General features: G+C 41.7%; 1 protein-coding gene across 1 annotated transcript in view; it reads right to left on the bottom strand.

Annotated features, from left to right (window-relative positions):
* Positions 1-18,492, bottom strand: part of WWC2 (WW and C2 domain containing 2) — a 181,954-nt gene that overhangs the window by 35,799 nt on the left and 127,663 nt on the right. The window contains exons 10-12 of the mRNA XM_006130157.2: positions 9,100-9,189; positions 7,502-8,124; positions 149-272 (exon numbers count right to left, since the gene is read on the bottom strand). Of these exons, the coding sequence (XP_006130219.2) occupies positions 149-272; positions 7,502-8,124; positions 9,100-9,189 (837 nt within the window). The remainder of the gene's footprint in view (positions 1-148; positions 273-7,501; positions 8,125-9,099; positions 9,190-18,492) is intronic.

Below are 18,492 nucleotides of genomic sequence, written 5' to 3'. Positions count from 1 at the left end.
CGCGTTCGTAACTGCGGATCCGACATAATTCGGATCTGCGTAAGTCGGGGACTGCCTGTACTTTCTAAATTATTCTGCAAATGGGTGAATGGGCAGGACAGAAATCTGCTAATTTCAGTTAAAAAGTCACACAGTTTCTTAAACCTACTGTTTTACAGAAGCTTCATATACACCACTGTCTCCAGCCACAGACTCATCAGACACTGCAGCAGATACACAAGTTGCTTTCTCCTCAAGTAGCTGACTTACTGCTCTTCTTGGTAAGTCGACACCTAAGCAAGGGAGAAGAATAAAAATTAGTGCTAGACAATTATCAGCAGGATTACTGCACAGCCTAGAACACTGAAAAGTTGAAAATGATGACCCCTTAGCTCAATTTCATGGAGTAATTCTGTTTCACCCCCCTGAACAGATACAGGATGTATTACTATCGTCGTATATTCTAGTTAGGGATTTACATATCTAAACTGATGAGCTTGAAAATGTATGACCATTATTCCCTTCCCAAACAAGGCTTCTCTTACCGTTATTAATCTTTAACTTGAACTTTGAACTTACATTTCCAGCTTTAAATTCTTACTGTTATAAAATTCCAGCCCTACACAAAATCAATGCTGATAACTATGGTTTATATTAAATATACAGAAATGAAATAGAAGCTTCAGGATTTCTCCTCAGCAAACTCTGATTTGGTTTAGCAAAGGAATGATTCATATTATCAGCAACAACTTTTTACACTAGAGAACCTTTAGCATCAGCTACCACTTGATTTTAACCTCCAAGTCATATTCATATGCTAGTGTCCTGCAGTGAATACACAGCATTCACTTGAAAGGATCATTTTGCCACGTAATAAGTTGCAGGCCTATGGAGGTTTTTTTTTTAAATCTGCAAAGTATATTGGTATGCATTACACACACACCCTGAGTCATGACTTTACATCTTGTTAAGAAGTTAAAATTTTAAGGCTTCCGATTAGATGATTGATTGCTAAATTTCTGCTTTTATTTGTGGCAAAAGGGATGCTTTTTCCTTGATGAAGTGCTGCCCCCTCCACTCATGTGAGGAGTGAAGGTGATGACAGGATTTATTGATTACCCCCAGAAATAACCATGGCAGCCTGACATTGACTTTGACAATGAGAGAGACTGAATGTGCAAGAACGTCATGGTTATTCCAAGTTGGTTGCTGCAGGGAGAGGCTTGTCCAGGACAGTAAATATATACATATTTCTGCTACACAGAAGAGCCTACAAGAGACAAGTACAGAGTCACTTTATCTGAAGAGAAGTTTTGTATTGTAATAAGTAGCACTGGTAGCACCATCTATAGTTAACTTTATTGGCTTTCTATTATACAACCCTATTTTCAGTTGCTTACAATACTTTAAACCATTTAAGTTGAAATTTTCCATGTAAGATGTCTGCCTCAGATGCAATTTTTTGGAAAGTTTCATCTAAAAGAGAGACTTCCAAAGCTGAAATTAAGGGGAAAAATGGCTTTGCCCATATTCAAAAACTTCTTATAACCAATTCATTGAGGAACTCTAATACTTTGGTGCTCTGGAGCATTAACTTGAATATGGTGTGCAGGGGGAGGTGTCATGGTGTTGCTGCTTTGTGAAAATCCACATGAATTAGACCAAATGAAAAGGCTATAAAAAAGACTGCAGTTTGCACATGATATTGTTAAAATTTGGCAGCTAAATCTTAAAATGCTTCACCACCAATGGGAGTTTTCCCCTCAGCATAGTTAATCTGAGTCTGCGAGAGGCAATAGCTATGTTGATGGGAGAGCTTCTCCCATCAACTTAGTACTTTCTACACCCATGGTTAAGTCAGTATAAATGCACTGGTCAGAAGAGTATATTTTTCACACCCCTGAGCAACAGAGTCATCTTAATAGAAGTTTTAGTCTAGACCTGGTCTCAGACTATTCCATCTGTAGTGAGAAAACCCTATCCTGACATGGCCCATCCTCACATTGCTACTTAGCATGCTCTATCCCAGGGCTGAGCAGAATGCTCCCTACAATTGCTCCTGCCAACCACAGGTGTCCTATAGACAACAGCCTTATTCATTACACAGCCCTGATATTTTTCCAGAGCACCAGTCATCCTGTGAACCGAATGAGGCAAGGATTCTCTGGAAAAAAAATGTACATGATCATGTAATGAAAGACTAACATAATACAGACACGCAAAGGGGCTAAGTTAATTGTATCTGGCATTTCCAAACTTTTGAGTGCTTGATGTTACAACCTTAATGCATTTTTAATGAAAACTTTTAAATATACTTTTTGTTTTCCATTTATACACGTGGCACTATATATATCAATAATAGGAAATTTCAGCATAAGGATTAACTCCATCTGTTGCTTTTTTTAAAATGTAAATGTTTTTAGAATTAAAGGTACAGCGGCGCTATCAAGAACAACGAGAAGTCCTGTAGCACCTTACAGACTAACAGATTTATTTAGGCATAACATTTCAGAGGCAAAATCCATGCAATCAGATGCACAGAGTGGAAATCACAGAGTTAGGGATACATATTTGGGCATATAAATTGGGGACCACCATGTATATCCCTGCCCCTGTGATTTCCACTCCATGCATCTGACAAAGTGGTTTTAACCCACAAAAGCTTATGCCCAAATACATTTGTTAGTCTTTAATGTGCCACAGTCCTTCTCATTATTTTTGCAGATACAGACTAACATGGTACTCCTCTGAGATTATCAGGAACGATAGCTACAATTAACAGCTTTTTTCTGCAGACCTGTATCACCCCTTCAAAACATTTGAAGCTTCATTTCTTCAGATCAGCAAAACCAGGCCCCCTGAATATTTCAGGAGTCACTGTATGCCCGCCTTCCACACCTGTCTCTTCATTCCCACCACACACTTGGATTTTGTGAACAGTTCGAGCACTGAAAATAATATAACATTAGTTGTTACAACTAAGTGGTATTTTTAAAAAATTGGTTGTGACTGATCTGGCCACTGATGAACTGAATTGAATTTATTTCTCCCTATCTTACATGAGATGTTGAGAGGCTTCTGAAGTAGAAAGAACCGTAAGTTCCATCACACTGAAAAGGCACAGGACAGCAAGTAGTAAAGATAATGTCAAGCTCTAATGTTGCATTTCACAGATACAGAATATGTGGCCTTTACCACTTGTCTACACAGGAAAACTGTGGCGCAACCAACCAGCCAACCAACCAAAACAACCAACCAACCAAGGTGAGAATTTAAAGCACAATAAGTACTGCACCAGCTCCTTATATGGGCACCCTTACTCCGCACTAAGAATGCCTGCATGTGGGTTAGCTTAATTCACTAATTCTGCAATAGCTATTTATTGGAGTAGAAAAGTTCTTAGTCAACTTCGGGTATCTCTTTCTGTGCATAATTAAAGGAAGTCCCCAAGTATACTGAGCACCTGATGCAGTCCCCTGCTGGCTCCCCATGCTGTGAACTGGAAAGTACTGAAATTCTTAGCACAATAGAACCATTCAAAAAGATGTTGCAATATATTCATTCACATAAAATAGAAAGAATTAAAATATCTTTCCTTTTTAAAAAAGTATTATTTTGGGTGTTTTATCCAGGTGCTCCTTGCTGGTAATGTCCACACACAAATGACAGGGTCTGTGGCCCCAGTTTTCACATTTGGGCATATAAATTGGGCACCACTGCATTATGCATTTGGACAACAAAATTAGTACTTAGATGCCTAAATACTTATGGACAGGCAATTAAATGTCAACTTAGGGGCTGAAATGTTTAATTAGGAACCAACTGGCTCACCATGTTGGCTAAGTGTTCTTTTAGAAAAATACAAGCAATTGAAAATTTACATAATTTTGGTTCACAATAACTAGCAGATGGGAGGGGAAGAATGGTAAGAAAACAGCATTCATAGACCTAACATATGTAATAATAGAATTTATGTAATCTACTATATATTTGAGATAGACAAACTGTTCAAGAACTCCTCCTAAAAGGTAGGGGCTAGGAACATCAAATTTGGTATACAACTTCCTCTTATCAAAATGTAAAGCAAGGTAAGGGTTTGGCTGTATCAGGAAAATGGGATGTGCCTAGAATGGGATTGCTTCTCATAAAACCATACAAAAAAAGAGACAATCAACGGACAAATGAAAGGAGATGGCTGGCGGTATGCTCTCCTCCTACTGTATCCAGGACTGCCCCAGCCCCAAACCTTGCATCTCTGAGGCACCCTTTAGAAGGGAGGGGCCTGAAGCTCTCCCCTTTCTCCTGATTTGTATCAGGGACATTTCTGGCTGTTCCTTTTCATCAGGAAGCGAGGAGAAAGTGCAGTTTGCTGCATTCCTTTACTCTGGGTGGGAAGCACAGGCTGCAGACAAGCTGTTCAATTTGTTCTGATTCCCTGTTTTAAAAAATATAATCATCCAAATAAAGCATATACATTTTCCTTTTATTTTCCAAATCATCCCGCCCACAAAGCCAACTTTAATTGAGTGAAGGACCCAAACACCAGATAAATGTGCAAGTTAATGATATTTGAGGATTTATGTTTGTACCTAACGCCAAAATAGGGTAATTATTATTCTACAACACTGAATGGGGAGTGATACAATTGCTGTTTTTCAGGGCTAACCCAACAACTATTTACCGGTGATAACAAGGACACATCCATACATGCAGATTAGTAGAATATGTCTGAGGGAAAGCAGAATATGAATCCTGGAAATTATATCCCCAGTACAAAAAGACCACTGTGCTCATGTTTATATCTTCCTATCTGAACATCACTTAGGGTGATGGATTTGATCTCTTGGAAGAATGTGAATGAAAGGGACAATAACTTGCTTACACAGACTTTCAACAATGTAAACCTTAGGTATATTGAGGCCCGGGGAGGGAGCGAGGAAGAGGGCAACTGCTCCGGGGCATGGAGCTTCCCAGCTGCTGTTGTAACTACTGCACCAGCAGCTGGAGCCCCAGGCTCTTTAAGTCACCACTGGAGCCCTATATGGCGTGCTCTTGGAAGTGTTGAGGGTTGCCTGGGGTAGGCGAAGTATGCTCCCGGTAGTGGCAAGGCTGCCTATAGGAAACTATCCCCAGCTTCACCCCTTCCACCTAAGGCCACACCCCTTCCAGGAGCATGTGTTGGGCCCCTTACCACCTTGCCCAGAGGCCAGCGAGACTGTCAGTCACACTGTGTTGAGGTTTATTTTTTGTGTTACTTATTTTTCTATAGTCTTTTAAAAATACAATATATCTGAGAGCATTTATCTGTCTGTGAGTGTGTCTGTCTGTTCAAGAAACTCCTCCTAAATGGTAAGAGTTAGGATCACCCAATTTGGTATACAGCTTTCTCTTATCCTAACTTAAAGCAAGATAAGAGTTTGGTTGTGCCAGGGTAATGGTATGTTCCTGGAATGGGACTGTTTCTCATAAAACAGAAAGGGAAAGGGAGGGCTCTGCTATATAATAACTACATAGGGGCAGCTGGGGATATGCATGGAAAGCAATGCCAGGTAAATCTTCTAGCCATTACTAAAACTTGTTTTTAAAAACAAGAAAAATGCTGCCCTTTTAAAAACCATGCTCTATGTTTCAGCTCAGAAATGCCCTCACACAGCTGGGCCTGCGAGACACGCGAGTCTCTAAATCTAAATCTGCACTAAAAGGCAAGGATGGGAGGGTGCTCTCCCAAGGAAAGTGTGCTGAGGACAATTAAAGTAAGTAACACAGGACACACCAACACTGAGGGAAGCTGTAATTTTTAAGTAGGGAAAACACACGCACGCACGCAATTTGATTTAGCTGGTATGCTAATAATATCTGTGGTGACTTGGGTGTCCACAAAAGGTCCAGGATAGGACTGCACTCAGACTGGCTAACCTGTCCCACTGCCTGTGTGCACTACCACAGCTACACTGCTATATCCCCAAGCTGGAAATTACACCTCTAGTTCCAAGTGGGAATCTGCCCATATATATTGAAGAATAATAGTTACAGGTGATTTATAACTGATGATCTTATGACTAAGGCCTGGGACTCAAGAGACTCTGGCTTGTGTTCCTAGCTCTCCCACATAGTAGGGATGTGAATGGTTAATCAGTTAACAGATAAGCCTCACTCTTAACAGGTGAGACTTACCTGTTCACTGGTAGGAGCAGAAGCAGCTCCCACAGCTGACAGAGCAGCCCCTGTCTGTAGCAGGCCAGACCTGGCCCTCTGGCCCCCATGGCTGCTCTGGGGACTGGAGTGCCCCTCCCCTCCCCACCTTTCACTCAGCCTTCCCTCATGCTGCTGCCTCTGATAGAGACAGGTGGGAGCCAGAACTCATGGGGAGCTGGCTTTTAAGTCAGTTCCCCACGAGCACCAGCTCCTGCAGAGCTGCCTACCCCTCCAACTCCCTGTGCTTTCCAGAGGCAGCAGTGCGGGGGGGGGGGGGGGGGGAGGAGAGGAGGAGGAAGATGTTTCTATGGGAGCTAGAGTTTGTCTGAGCCTGCTTAAAAGCTCCAGCTCCCTCCTGCTTCCCCCACGCTGCTGTCTCTGATACAGAGGCAGCAGCGCTGGGGGTGGGGGAGCCTTGCATGTAACTGTGAAGGTTAGCTGATGAGCCCAGGCTCATCGGTCAACTGTTTAAGGGTTCAAACTAGCACATCCCTAATGTGTATGAGATCTTCTCCTAAGTCTCAGAGTACAAAGTAACAAAAGCAGTAAGGAAGAAACCCAAGCAGCACAGCAACTTAACATTTTGGCCAGAAGATGGCAGGGCAATACTGTACATCAAAGATAACTCTCCCCTATCAAACTTAAACAAGCAGAGCTCTTCATACAGAACTGAAAACAAACATATTACAGGTTGGACCTTCTTGGTCCAACACCCTTGGGACTTGACCAGTCCCAAACAGGGGAAGCCAGGGCTCTCCAAGTCAGGCTTCCTTCCTGGGGCTGCTGGCTCCTCTGCCATCAGCCTCCCAGACAACTCCAACCCCCTCTCCTGCTCTCAGCACCCAGGGCTTTCTGGTCCAGAGATTATGGATGTTGCCAGACCAGAGATTCACCAACCAGAGAGGTTCGACTTAAACAGCCAATACAGTGGATATTGAATCCCAACTATTAATTTGCTCAGTAATGCAACTGCATGCTAATTGCCTCTCTCTGTTTTTCTATTTTTTAATTCTTCTTGGAAAAATTTCCTGGGCCTCAAAATCACAACACAGTATGATTGGTGTCTTGCAAAAGAAGACTATAGATCCCGATGCTTGTAAAAAATCCTCAGAGTGCAGGAATATTAGTGTTTGGATAGCTTCAGCCTGGACATTTTTTGAGTAGATTTCCACAACTTGTTTTTTTTAAACCAATAAACAAAGAACAATTGAATATTTTCAGGTTAAATTAACTGAAAGGGAGTTGTACTACTGATTTCAGTGTCAGAACTGTAGTTAATAATTTTTGTCCGTTACAGAGAGGTTTGAGATTACAATTATTTCTTTACCTGCATTTCCTTCACGTAAAGTTGACAAAGGCTGCCTAACACTTTCATTGAGATCTTTTTCATCTGTAAGAACTTGTGACGTTGCTCTGGCTTCAGAGTCCAATGACATTCGGTTCTCACAGAGACTAATGCCTGCAAAATCACCAGGCAATTCACAGTCTTCAAAGTCTGTTATGAGATGGTGCAGGGGGGACTCTTGGGCAGACACTGAAAATGCCCCATCTAAAACCAAAGGAGACCCTGGCGGGGACAAGGAAGAAAGGGAAGATCTTGAAGATAGCGATGTCACAGATTTGGGTGGCTCAGTCAATTTTGGAGCATGGCCTGCTGCCAAAGATCCAGAAGAGTCATTGTAACGCAGTCTCCCATGGGACTTGACCACTTCATTTTCATGAATAGTAGTGATGGGCCCAGAAGGAATGTAACCACACTTTTCTTGCAATATGTAGTCAAGTTTATACTGATAGTCCAAGTCTGTTATTTGATCGCCTTGGTTATAATAGAGTTCCGTGGAGCTGAGAGAGTTTAGTGACCCCCTGCTGGATGTGTTGAGAGATCCCCGACTGGATGCCAGAGATCCCAGGCTGCTCCCTGAAGACATAGATAACGTGCTGGCAGAGAGGCTGCAAAGAAAGCACAAACACTCCATTATGTTGTTAGTCTACTATAGACATGACCACCCGCACACAGTAGTAAATGAGGCCTGAAGGGATACACTCAGAGACCACACGGGGGATGCTATCCCTATAGCAGTGACAATAGGTACTTAAATTAATCCCTGTCAGGGCAGTGAATTTGTCTTTAAATCCTCTGTTCAGTAGGTAGCCCTCTGTCAGGACTATAAAAATCACAATATTGTCATATCCAATAACGTAATGTCATAAAATAAGACTTAAAAATAATGAATTATGGGGCAAAATGTTGCTGTGGTTGTCTCTGGAACAAACATTTTATTTCTGGAAAAAAGAAATTAATTGAAAAGGAAAAAGGTCAGAACAAACTGTTTACATTAATGTTTATGAAGATGTACATGCAACGGTAATAAAAGCGGATGTTTGTGCAGTCAAGGTTATAGATGCAGTCATACCTAAAGAATCCAAAGGATTTTCATTAGGAACAAGAGAGTTCTGAAGACACCTGATGTACTGAAGATGGTTGCTAACCATTGTTTTTCTTCGAAGCAAGAAAATGTTTTGCTGTTTGCCTGATTATAAAACATGCAAAAAAAAATCTATTCTTGTACACTTAGTGAAGTTACATAGATATAGCAGATTTGTACAGATTCTGATTACTAGAAGAAACTGCACCTATGTGCCTTGGCAGAGTTTTCAAACAAACTTGTTTCAGTCTCCATCTAGCAGAAAATCTAAGACTGAAGTCCAGACATAATCAGTTCTGCTGCACCACGGCTGAAAACAAGTCTTGATGTTTTCTTTCTCTGTGCATCTGAAAAAGTGGTTTTTACCCATGAAAGCTTATGCCCAAATAAATCGGTTAGTCTTTAGGTGCCACAGGACTCCTTGTTGCTTTTGCAGATACAGACTAACACGGCTACGTCTCTGAGTCTTATTAAAATGTAATGTAAAATGCAGCCTTACCTTTTAAGCTGTGAATGCAAATAAGTAGTTAACTTCGTAGTTTCTTCAAGTTTCTGAACTAACTCTTTTCTTCTCTCTTCCAATTTCAACCTGGAAAAAGAACCATAGTCAAGCATATAATAACATTATAAAATACATAAGAGACAAAGTAAATATGAAAGAGTATTTTATAGATAAGAAACAAAACTAAGTCTTCCTGCTCCTGCTTAAAACCTTTCCTTACACCTTTACTTGTCATTGCTAATCAATTCTGACTCTGCTTTGTCTCACCCTAGCGTTCAACTCCATTGTACATCCTAAGATTCTAAGCAATTTATAATAGAGAGACTGAAATGTAAGGCACCACACAAACTTGAGTCATCAGACAAATAATAAATAGGACCTGTATATACACTGTACTGAGAAAAATATAATGCATGCACAAAAAAATGGAGGTAGCAGCTTGGAAAACATCCATAACTTAAAAAGTGTAAAAAGCTGTATCTGCAGCATTTTAGCAAGCTGTATACTGGCTGTTTCAATAATTCCATCAAAAACCACATGGAAATCACACAGGAAAGCAAATACTAGTATAAATTCTGAACATTTAAGAACAGAGGGATGTAAATTAGGCACTTTGATTGCAAATGAAGCCGGGATTTGAATTTCCCATGCTTCATTTGTATAATCACGTCATGGCGCTCTTTCGAAAAAGTGCTATTTCGAAAGTAAAACCTCATTCTAGACGGGTTTTTTCGAAAAGGGAAGGCTTTTTCGAAAAATCCTGTAAACCTCATTTTTTTAGCCTTCCCTTTTTGAAAAAACCATGTCTAGACCACAGTTTTACTTTCGAAATAGAGCTTTTTCAAAAGAGCTCCACTACGTGATTATGTAAATGAAGCACGGGAAATTCAAATCCTGGCTTCATTTGCAATTTCAAAGTGCCTAATTTACATCCCTCTGTCAAAAGCCTAAGTTCTGTGGTGCACTCTTACATACTGCTGTTAGAAACTGGAATCAAGCTGAGTCCATTTGGACATCGGATGCTTCATAAATGGATATAGAAAAATATCTGATATCCAAAACTGTATCCAAGTTAAAAGTAATTTCAGATTCAGTGATGCTGGATAGTATCTAGGAATCCAGGACACACAGTACTGCATCCCAAACATTCGAGTCTTTGTTTCATAGAGCCACAGAAATTAGAAATAAGACACCCCTATTAGGTCATCCAGCTCATCTTCATCTCAATGTAGAGTATATATTTGTCCAGTCTAGCTCTAAAGATTCAAGACTGAAACTTCTCAATTTCTTCTGGTTGACAATATAACAGTCTGACACATCTGTCAGAAAAGCTCTTCTGACACAGACTCCTGTTCAGAATGTTACCTTACCATTTATTTATACCTCCATACATAATGCTAGATAAATTATTCTCCCTTGCTGGAGTTAATCAATGCCCTTCCAATAGCTGTGGATTATTATGTTTCCCATTCACCATTGCTCAGTCAACTTGCACACAACATTTCTCAAGCACTTGATCTGAATAACAAATATCAGCCATTTTTAAAAAGAAGTTTTAGGCTTATTTCAGATTTTTTTCCCTTTACACTCCTCACTTGGTACCAGCACAAACAAACAAAGGTTCAAATGCAGAGAACACATTCAAATATACTATTTTTGCATGAAAAACAGATTATTACATGTAGAGGATTACCTATACTAAGCCTCTTTTGTGGCACAGATACCGCTAGGGCAGAGGTGGGCAATAATTTTTGTTGGGGGGGGGCCACTTCCTGAATTTTGGTACATAGTCGCCAGCAGGCTCAAGGCCCCTCAGAAGGGATGGAGGTGGGGATAACTGAGGCAGACAGAGAGTGTGAGTGTGAAAGAGACAGTGTGTGAGAGACACAGACTGACACAGTTTGAGTGTGTGCGGCTGTGTGTATGTCACAGTGACTGTGCGTGGCACAGAGACAGTATGGCACAGATTGAGTGTGTGAGACAGTGACACAGTGTATGTGCTGGATGCTGCTGGGTAAGCTTCTGAGAGAAGCTGCCTGCTATCTCTAAGAGAGGGAAAGCCGTCCCGCTCTGTAGCTTCCCCCCTTCCCCTGCTCTTCACTCCTCTGAGTCACCATCCATGCTCCAGATAGGAGCAACTCCGCGGTGTGTCCGTCTCCCCCCCCATACCTGCTCTGCAAAGCTGCGGTACAGGGGCACACCCTGACTTCAGCTCTCCCCCCACCTCTGCACAGCTAGCAGGAAAATCCTGGGAGCAGCTCAGCTGCAACATGGAGCAAGGTGGGGGATGGGCAGCTGAACACACGCTGCGGATTATAAGAAATGCTTGGAGGGCCTGAATTGCCTCCCCCAGCCTGATTTTGCCCACCTTTGTGGTAGGGAGAGGTTGCAGCCCCAATTCAGCAATTAGGGTTGTCAGGTGTCTAGTTTTAACTGGACAGTCTAGTATTGGAGCTTACTGTTCGGGAAACAAATTGAGAAAATATAAACGAGAAAATATAAATGTCCGGTATTTTCTAAATAAGATGTCATGTAAAGTGTGTCCAGTATTTTTCTTGAAACTATCTGGCAACCCTATCAGCAATATGTTTAAGCACATCCTTGTTCAGTAAAGCACTTAAGGTGAAGCCTAACTTTAAACAGACGCTGAGCAGGAATGGCCCCATTTAGTGTCTTCACTATTGCTGCCGATAAGCTCCCACCTTTTCTGCTGCTTGCCATCCTTTATGATTTCGGAGACTCTCTTTCCTATTTTTGCCATTCTGCAATTTTTCATTTCTTTCTGGTTATTTAAATATAATTTCTTCTGTTTCTCTCTCCCCAGGCAATGTTAATCTTTGGTTAATATTTTTGTGACTTTTTAAAGGTGCCTTTTCCCCTTCCCTTATGGCGGAAGCAACTAGGTAAGGAAGGTGGTGCTAAACTTTGTAAATTCTGAGTTACCAGCAACAATGAAGTCTAGAGAACATGGGATAAGAAACCTTTCACTCTGACAAGTGTCCTCTACTCATATACTTCTATTTCTGTTAGCAAGGCTGTATAATTGTCTGAAAATGAAATTTCCTCTAAATCAATCTACTGGTACTTATTCTATAATTTCTCTAGATACTATGTTTCATGTAATTCAGTCAGTAAAAACAGCATTTGACTAATCTGATATAATTTCACTTAACACTAACATTACATCTAATTTAGAATGCTATGTCAATTCTGTTGCTAAATCTGAGTGATAAAATGGCTGAGTCACAAAAATAAATTGACAGCATAAAGTCACTAGCAGGAGTACAAGGTTGCAACAGAATATCAACTAAAAAAATCAGAAACTTTGGGATTTTTTTTGAAGTTGTTCAATATTTGTATTTTAGGCACTGCTGATATCGAATGGAAATCAACTAACTTATACTGATTCACATTTATTTAATTCATTTACTGGATTTAATCCTCCTCCTAGTCTCTATTTTTAAACTTTTTTATTTCCTATTCCTTTAACTATCCCTTGCTACTGGTACCGTACTCTTAGCCATTGTTTCAGCAATGATGGTAAACAAATCTCAAGTCTGGAAATATAAAAGGAATGTTCTTTTGAGTGGTAAACGAAGTCGAGAGAAGTTTAACCATTCTGCCCTCTGCTCTGCAATCTAGGTCCTTGGGGGTACTCTCCCTGGCTGGGCACTTACAGGATACCAGGATGGCGACAAGAGGTGTAAGTGGTAACACTTGTCTTCCAGTCTTATAAGAGGCTAGAAGGCCAGAAGCAGTCATTTTGAGGTTGTGCTCAAGGATGACATCCCAGTCACCTCCTAGCATCCATCCTCCCTCTCTTTCCTCAATCACCTCCACTCCTCAAACTGCACAGTAGTCCTGGGAGTCTACGGCCACTGCAGAGGTGACTATGCTGGCTGCTGAGTCAGTAGTGTCCCAGGCAATCTGACGGGCTCCCCTTGTCATCTCTGTGCCTTTGTCCACCAAAGTAGCAAACTCTGGGGCTCAGTTCTGTGGGAAAGCCTCCTTGAATTTGTTAAGGGAGTCCCACTGGTTAAATTGTACCTGCCTAGCAGGGCCTGGTGGTTAGGCCCCCAAAATTGCCTGCCTGCTGTCAAATAAATCTTTCTGTCAAACAAATCCAGTTTCTTATCATCAATGCCTGCCAAAAAACAAAGACTTGCCCCTTCCTGTCCTTTTCATTAAGGGTAGATATGACCAGTGACACTGTTGTAGTGTGTTTACAATCCAAGTATTCAACCCTTCACAGGGATGTAATACTTCTTTTCCATCTTCTTCGAAGTAGGTGGAATTGAAGAGGGGGTCTGCCATAGCATTTTGGCAACCTTAAGGAGCTCTGGGTGGACGGGCAGCGTTACCCGAGCTGGGATAGAGGAGGACATAATGCTAAAGAGATTGTCAGACTCTTCCACGACCACCTCCATTTTTAAGTTCAAGCTGCCAGCCACCAGTCACCAGTTTAAGGAGGGCGTAGTGTTCCTTGAAGTCACTCGGGGAACTGCCCATTTGGGAGGGACTCACCACTGTCTCGTCTGGAGACGACAACAATGACAAGTGCACTGCCAGGGTAGGGACAGGTTCCCCTGCCTTCTCAGGAATGGCTTCTGAGGTGCTAGAGTCATATATGCTGCTCCTGCACTGAATTCAGAAATATGTTCTGATGCTGGTGCTAGGGGTGGTTTTTCCCTCGCAGCCAGGGAGGACTGGCGTTACAGGCATGCTCCACTGGTTTCAGTGTGGCCACTGAACAGGCCACTGTTTCTGTGCCATGCCAGATTCACACAGAGTGGCAGTGAATCACCCCTCCTTGACAAGGGGCTGAACACTTCCCTTGTGGTGACCAGGACAGAGCTACTGAGGCCTGAGTCTGCTAACTGGCCCAGGCTGGTGACTAGCAAGGATTGGTGCCTGCTCGATGTGTGGAACAGGGGCTGAGATGGAGATGGATGCTGTGACTGGGAGCAGTCCCAGGGGACGGACATCTGGGAGACAGGAGAAGGCGGACTTGTGCTATGACGATTTTTTACAGGAAGCTCGCCAGTATTGGTGGTCCAGGGACTGCTGTCTTGACTCCAGTGTCCCATGCCTTGTAGGGAGAGACTATGGCATTGGGGACCTGGGCCTGCTGACTGGAGACTGGAAATGCAGTACTGGGGTCCTAGACCATGAAGATAAGGATCTGAGCCTGTAGATTGGGGACCAAAGCTGGTCCACTGCCGTATGAAGTGGTCCCATGACCAGACTGCCCTTCGGTGCTGGGGCCTTAGCTGAGTCTGGTGCCTAGTACAGTGTCTGTGATAACAATTGCCCTGCTTGTTCTTTAGCTGCCAGAGCTATGCTGAGCAATGAGGGCCCTAGAAGAATCTGGGGTCCCCTGCTGCTTCCTGGAGTTGAATCTGTGGCCAAGCTGGGAGGTCCAACCTCAGCTATATCCCTGTGAAGCCCCAGGGTAGGCATATGGCCTAACACAGGTCCTTTGCCCTAGGCCCCCTTCCCTTCCAGTGCTACGGGATCTTTTGTCCCTTCTTCCCCACTGGTGAAGGGTGGAGGCTAGTGCTAGTGGTGCACCCCGCCCTGATGCTCAGTGTGGGATCTGAACAGGAAGACTTTGATTTGGGACAAAGCAGAGTCTCCCCGAGGAGGGCCCTCAAGCGGCTATCCTGCTCCTTTAGGGTTCTAGGGTGAAAGTTCTTACAGATTCTGCATCTTCCCTATGGGATGCCCCAAAGCACTTCAGAGAACTGTGTTGTGTGAGTGGGGGGGGAGAGGGGTCACTATAGGCATTGTTCGTTTGCACGATGAGCATGGTTTGAAGCTGGGCTGTCCCAATCAGGACTTTAATTACTAAGCTACCTAAAACTTAACCTTAGTTAACCTTTAAGTATCTAAACGATATACAACAAAGACAGACAATGAGCTGTTGAAGAACTGCTAATTTTCTTGCAATTGCAAGACAAGACACTTCAACCTACCATGCCTTGTAAGAAGGAACTGAGCGAGTACAGGGTCAGCAGCAGCTACATACCAGCGCATGGGCATGGCACCCAAGGGGATTTCACAGCTGACCCTACGGACACTGCTAAGGCAAAATCTCTGACAACTGTGCAATTGAAAAACAACATACCTAGAATGGAATTAACATGGGCAAGCACTTGAAGAATATACTAAAACACATCAGCCCTTTTTCTAAGCTTAGGGGCAAGTTCCTTAACAAGAGAAAGTTTTCTAAGTGAGTGGGTGAGACCTTGTAATGCACTTCACTTCTTCTGCCTCTTATCTCACTTTCTCTCAACATGATCTGGACATAGTTGTAGATGGCAAACATAAGACTACACTACCATTTTGGATGCAATAATGAAAGGATAATGACACAAAAATCTTCAAATTCACTAGATGTTAACTCTCTCAAAGACTAGAAAGTCTGCAATTGATCAGGGGATCTTTCCTAAGGCCAAAGAAATAAAGGAACTCACTACCATAAATGGAAACCAGGAGAGACAGCAGGTGGCCTTTTAGATAGTTCCATAACTAGGAAAAACTGAATGTTATTTATGTGTGACAGTATGGGAGGCTCCTCAAAGTTGTCAGGACAGGCTTTGACTAGTTTTTTTTTAAATCTACTATATTATGATCTTTACTCACTTTTGTCCGTCGTCTGTGAATACAGCTATTCATGTCAGTTTCTACCTTCTCCCAAATATTCCTGGGCTACACTGTGAAACTTGGATTTACACAGGAAATCTTTTGGTTCAGACATCTTTTTCTTACTATTTTTGTCAAATTCTGATAGGATCTGCTGCTTTCTAAAGTGTTGCTTCATTATAGCAATCACAGTTGAAGTACTCATTCGAACCACAAAGAAGCCTACCATATTCACTGAAAACTATAAAAGAAGACTGTGATGCAGCAACACTGCCATTTGCTGAAGGAAGAAAGATGGGTTTTATGAACTGGCTGCTCACATAATCACTGCAGGGGTGATTCGTTTGTCCTCCAGGAAACAACATTCCACGGTTTGACCATTAATTAAAAGAGATTTTAAAAATTCAGGAAAAGGTTCACCTTGGAATCTTTTTACAAAATTTAGAATACCCCGAGTCAGCAAGAGTCACAACAAATCAAGGTTACTGTGAAAAGAGCCTATGTACTTTGGAGGAATGGAATTTAATTATTAAGTTATAAAGGTTATAGGTTGTGATTCATTATAATGTTCAAGCAACTAAGCATGAGTCACTGTAATTTTCCAGAACCAATTGCTGGTAAGAAGGTAGAGGATCATACCAGAACTGCTGACAGGCTCAGAAGAGACACAGCATTCTGCCATTCTAGTTAGAGGACAGTTTGTGGAGGGACAGAGGGAAAAGCCACTCCAGAATGGGTCACCAGACAGTCATATAGTAAACAGGAGTCCTGGAAAATATCATCATCACATCTCTTCTTGACAGTGGAAGAAAATGTAACTTACACTTTCATCATATTTATGTAAATTAGGACTATCTTATATGTACACACATATACAAGTACATAATTATCTTTAGTGACAAACATGCAAACTCAGATAAAAAAATCAACTTCTAAATCATAGCGTAAGAACAAAGATCTAGTTGTTACTTGTTAGCCTATTTATCAAACCTGTGGTTTACTCTCTTTAATTTAATATAAATGTGATTTTATGATTCTTTTTCTCTGCTCATTACTTGATCAATGGATGTTATTGGGCAACAGATCTCTGCTAATTTAATCAAAGATTAACAGCACAGCTAACTTATTTCTTCCTTGGAAATTTAGTTTTATTCCAGCACATTTTTATATTTGTATGGCTCCACCTACTTCTAGATTCCTACATGATTTGTGAATTATTCTTGAGACCGCGTATATTACTGAATACACCCAACATGCTGGCTCTCTTCTGAGGTAATTCCGCTCTGCCTGACTTCCTTCCAAATAGCCTTGTTTGTCCTGCCAGCTCCTTCCCACAAGTTTCCTTATGTCCTATCCTCAAACCCAGTCCTGTTCCTTTCTAAACACAGACTTCCTGAGTGCAGCACATGTATCTTTGCCTGCTTTCTCCACTGAAGGGTGAATTTTACAAAGAAAAAGTTTCAAAATTTTAAAATGTCAAATCAAATCTTCCTTTCCTAGAAGTCAAGAGGAAAAAAAATCAATACTTTCATGAAGGCTGAAATCATGCCTCACTTGCGTCTGTGGATAATTGAAAGAAAGCACAACTTGAAGCATTAAAAAGGGCGTAAACAAACCTTGCTTAATCCATCCTTTGTTAACATACAATTTAGATAATTTGCACACACAAACGGGCAGTCTCCTCCCTAATCAATGATTTAGGACTCAAATCAATCTAGGTCCCATTTACCATTCATGTTCAGAGTCCCATTAAAAAGATCAGACCTTTGACAGAGTGCTATATTGATTTTTTTATTTCTATGGAAATACTACAATACATTTATTAACACACTAGAAATGATCCCCAATAAAAATTATTTACATTCACTATTGCTTAACGTGAAGTCATATTTTGTGACAGAATCTCCATTAATTTGTCAAGCTCTTTCAAATAGCTGGCAAAATTCAGTGGATGTCTTAGTTACTAATGCAAATTAGAGAAGTTCTGCAGCAACTGTCCTCTTCTTCTGAACTAAAAGCAGTAAAACTTCTGCATTGTTTGTGTAATAAAACCCACAGTGAAATATTCCAGATGTTGCAACAAATAGCCAGACTTCAAATGGCTTACAGATATTAGCTGACACCAGTGAATGATGTACTGCACTTTGGATGGCCTGTTCACATTCCTCAGCTATCCAACTTCTTACATAGGCATTCATGTTGATAACAAATGCAGAGCAACCTATACTGTAGAGCAGTAGTGGGCAGCCTGTGGCCCATCGGGGTTCCATTTGCAGTCTGCCCATCCGCTCTGCCTCCTACCCTCATTCTTGCACACTGGAGGCCCCACCTTTATCTATTCCTCCCCCGCCCTTCCAGCACTTCCAGAGCACCATGAATCAGCTGATTTGTGCCCTATCCCGACTCCTCCCCCTTCCTCTCTGAGCTTGAACTCTATGAATTGACTGATTCATGGAACTCTGGAAGTGCTGAGAGGGAGGAAGAGGAGCAGGGATGGGAGTACTGGGGGGGAGGGGAAGGTCAGGTAGGGATTTGATAGTGTAAAGAAAGTGTAATTTTTTTCTTATTTGAAGTTAATGGCAGTTCTGTTAATATAGGCACACTGACATGAAGGAGGGACACTCATGCAGTCACTCACTAGCCTTGGTTGCTCACTGTTGCTGTAGAACATTTACAAAGGGTGTGTTTCCTCTCATGATCCAAAAGGATCCTCTGTGTTAGTGTCCAAAAAATGTAATTACAATC

The sequence above is a fragment of the Pelodiscus sinensis genome, chromosome 5 (assembly GCF_049634645.1).
Source record: "Pelodiscus sinensis isolate JC-2024 chromosome 5, ASM4963464v1, whole genome shotgun sequence".
Classification (NCBI taxonomy): Eukaryota; Metazoa; Chordata; order Testudines; family Trionychidae; genus Pelodiscus; species Pelodiscus sinensis.
This window is presented reverse-complemented; position numbering and strand designations above follow the sequence as displayed.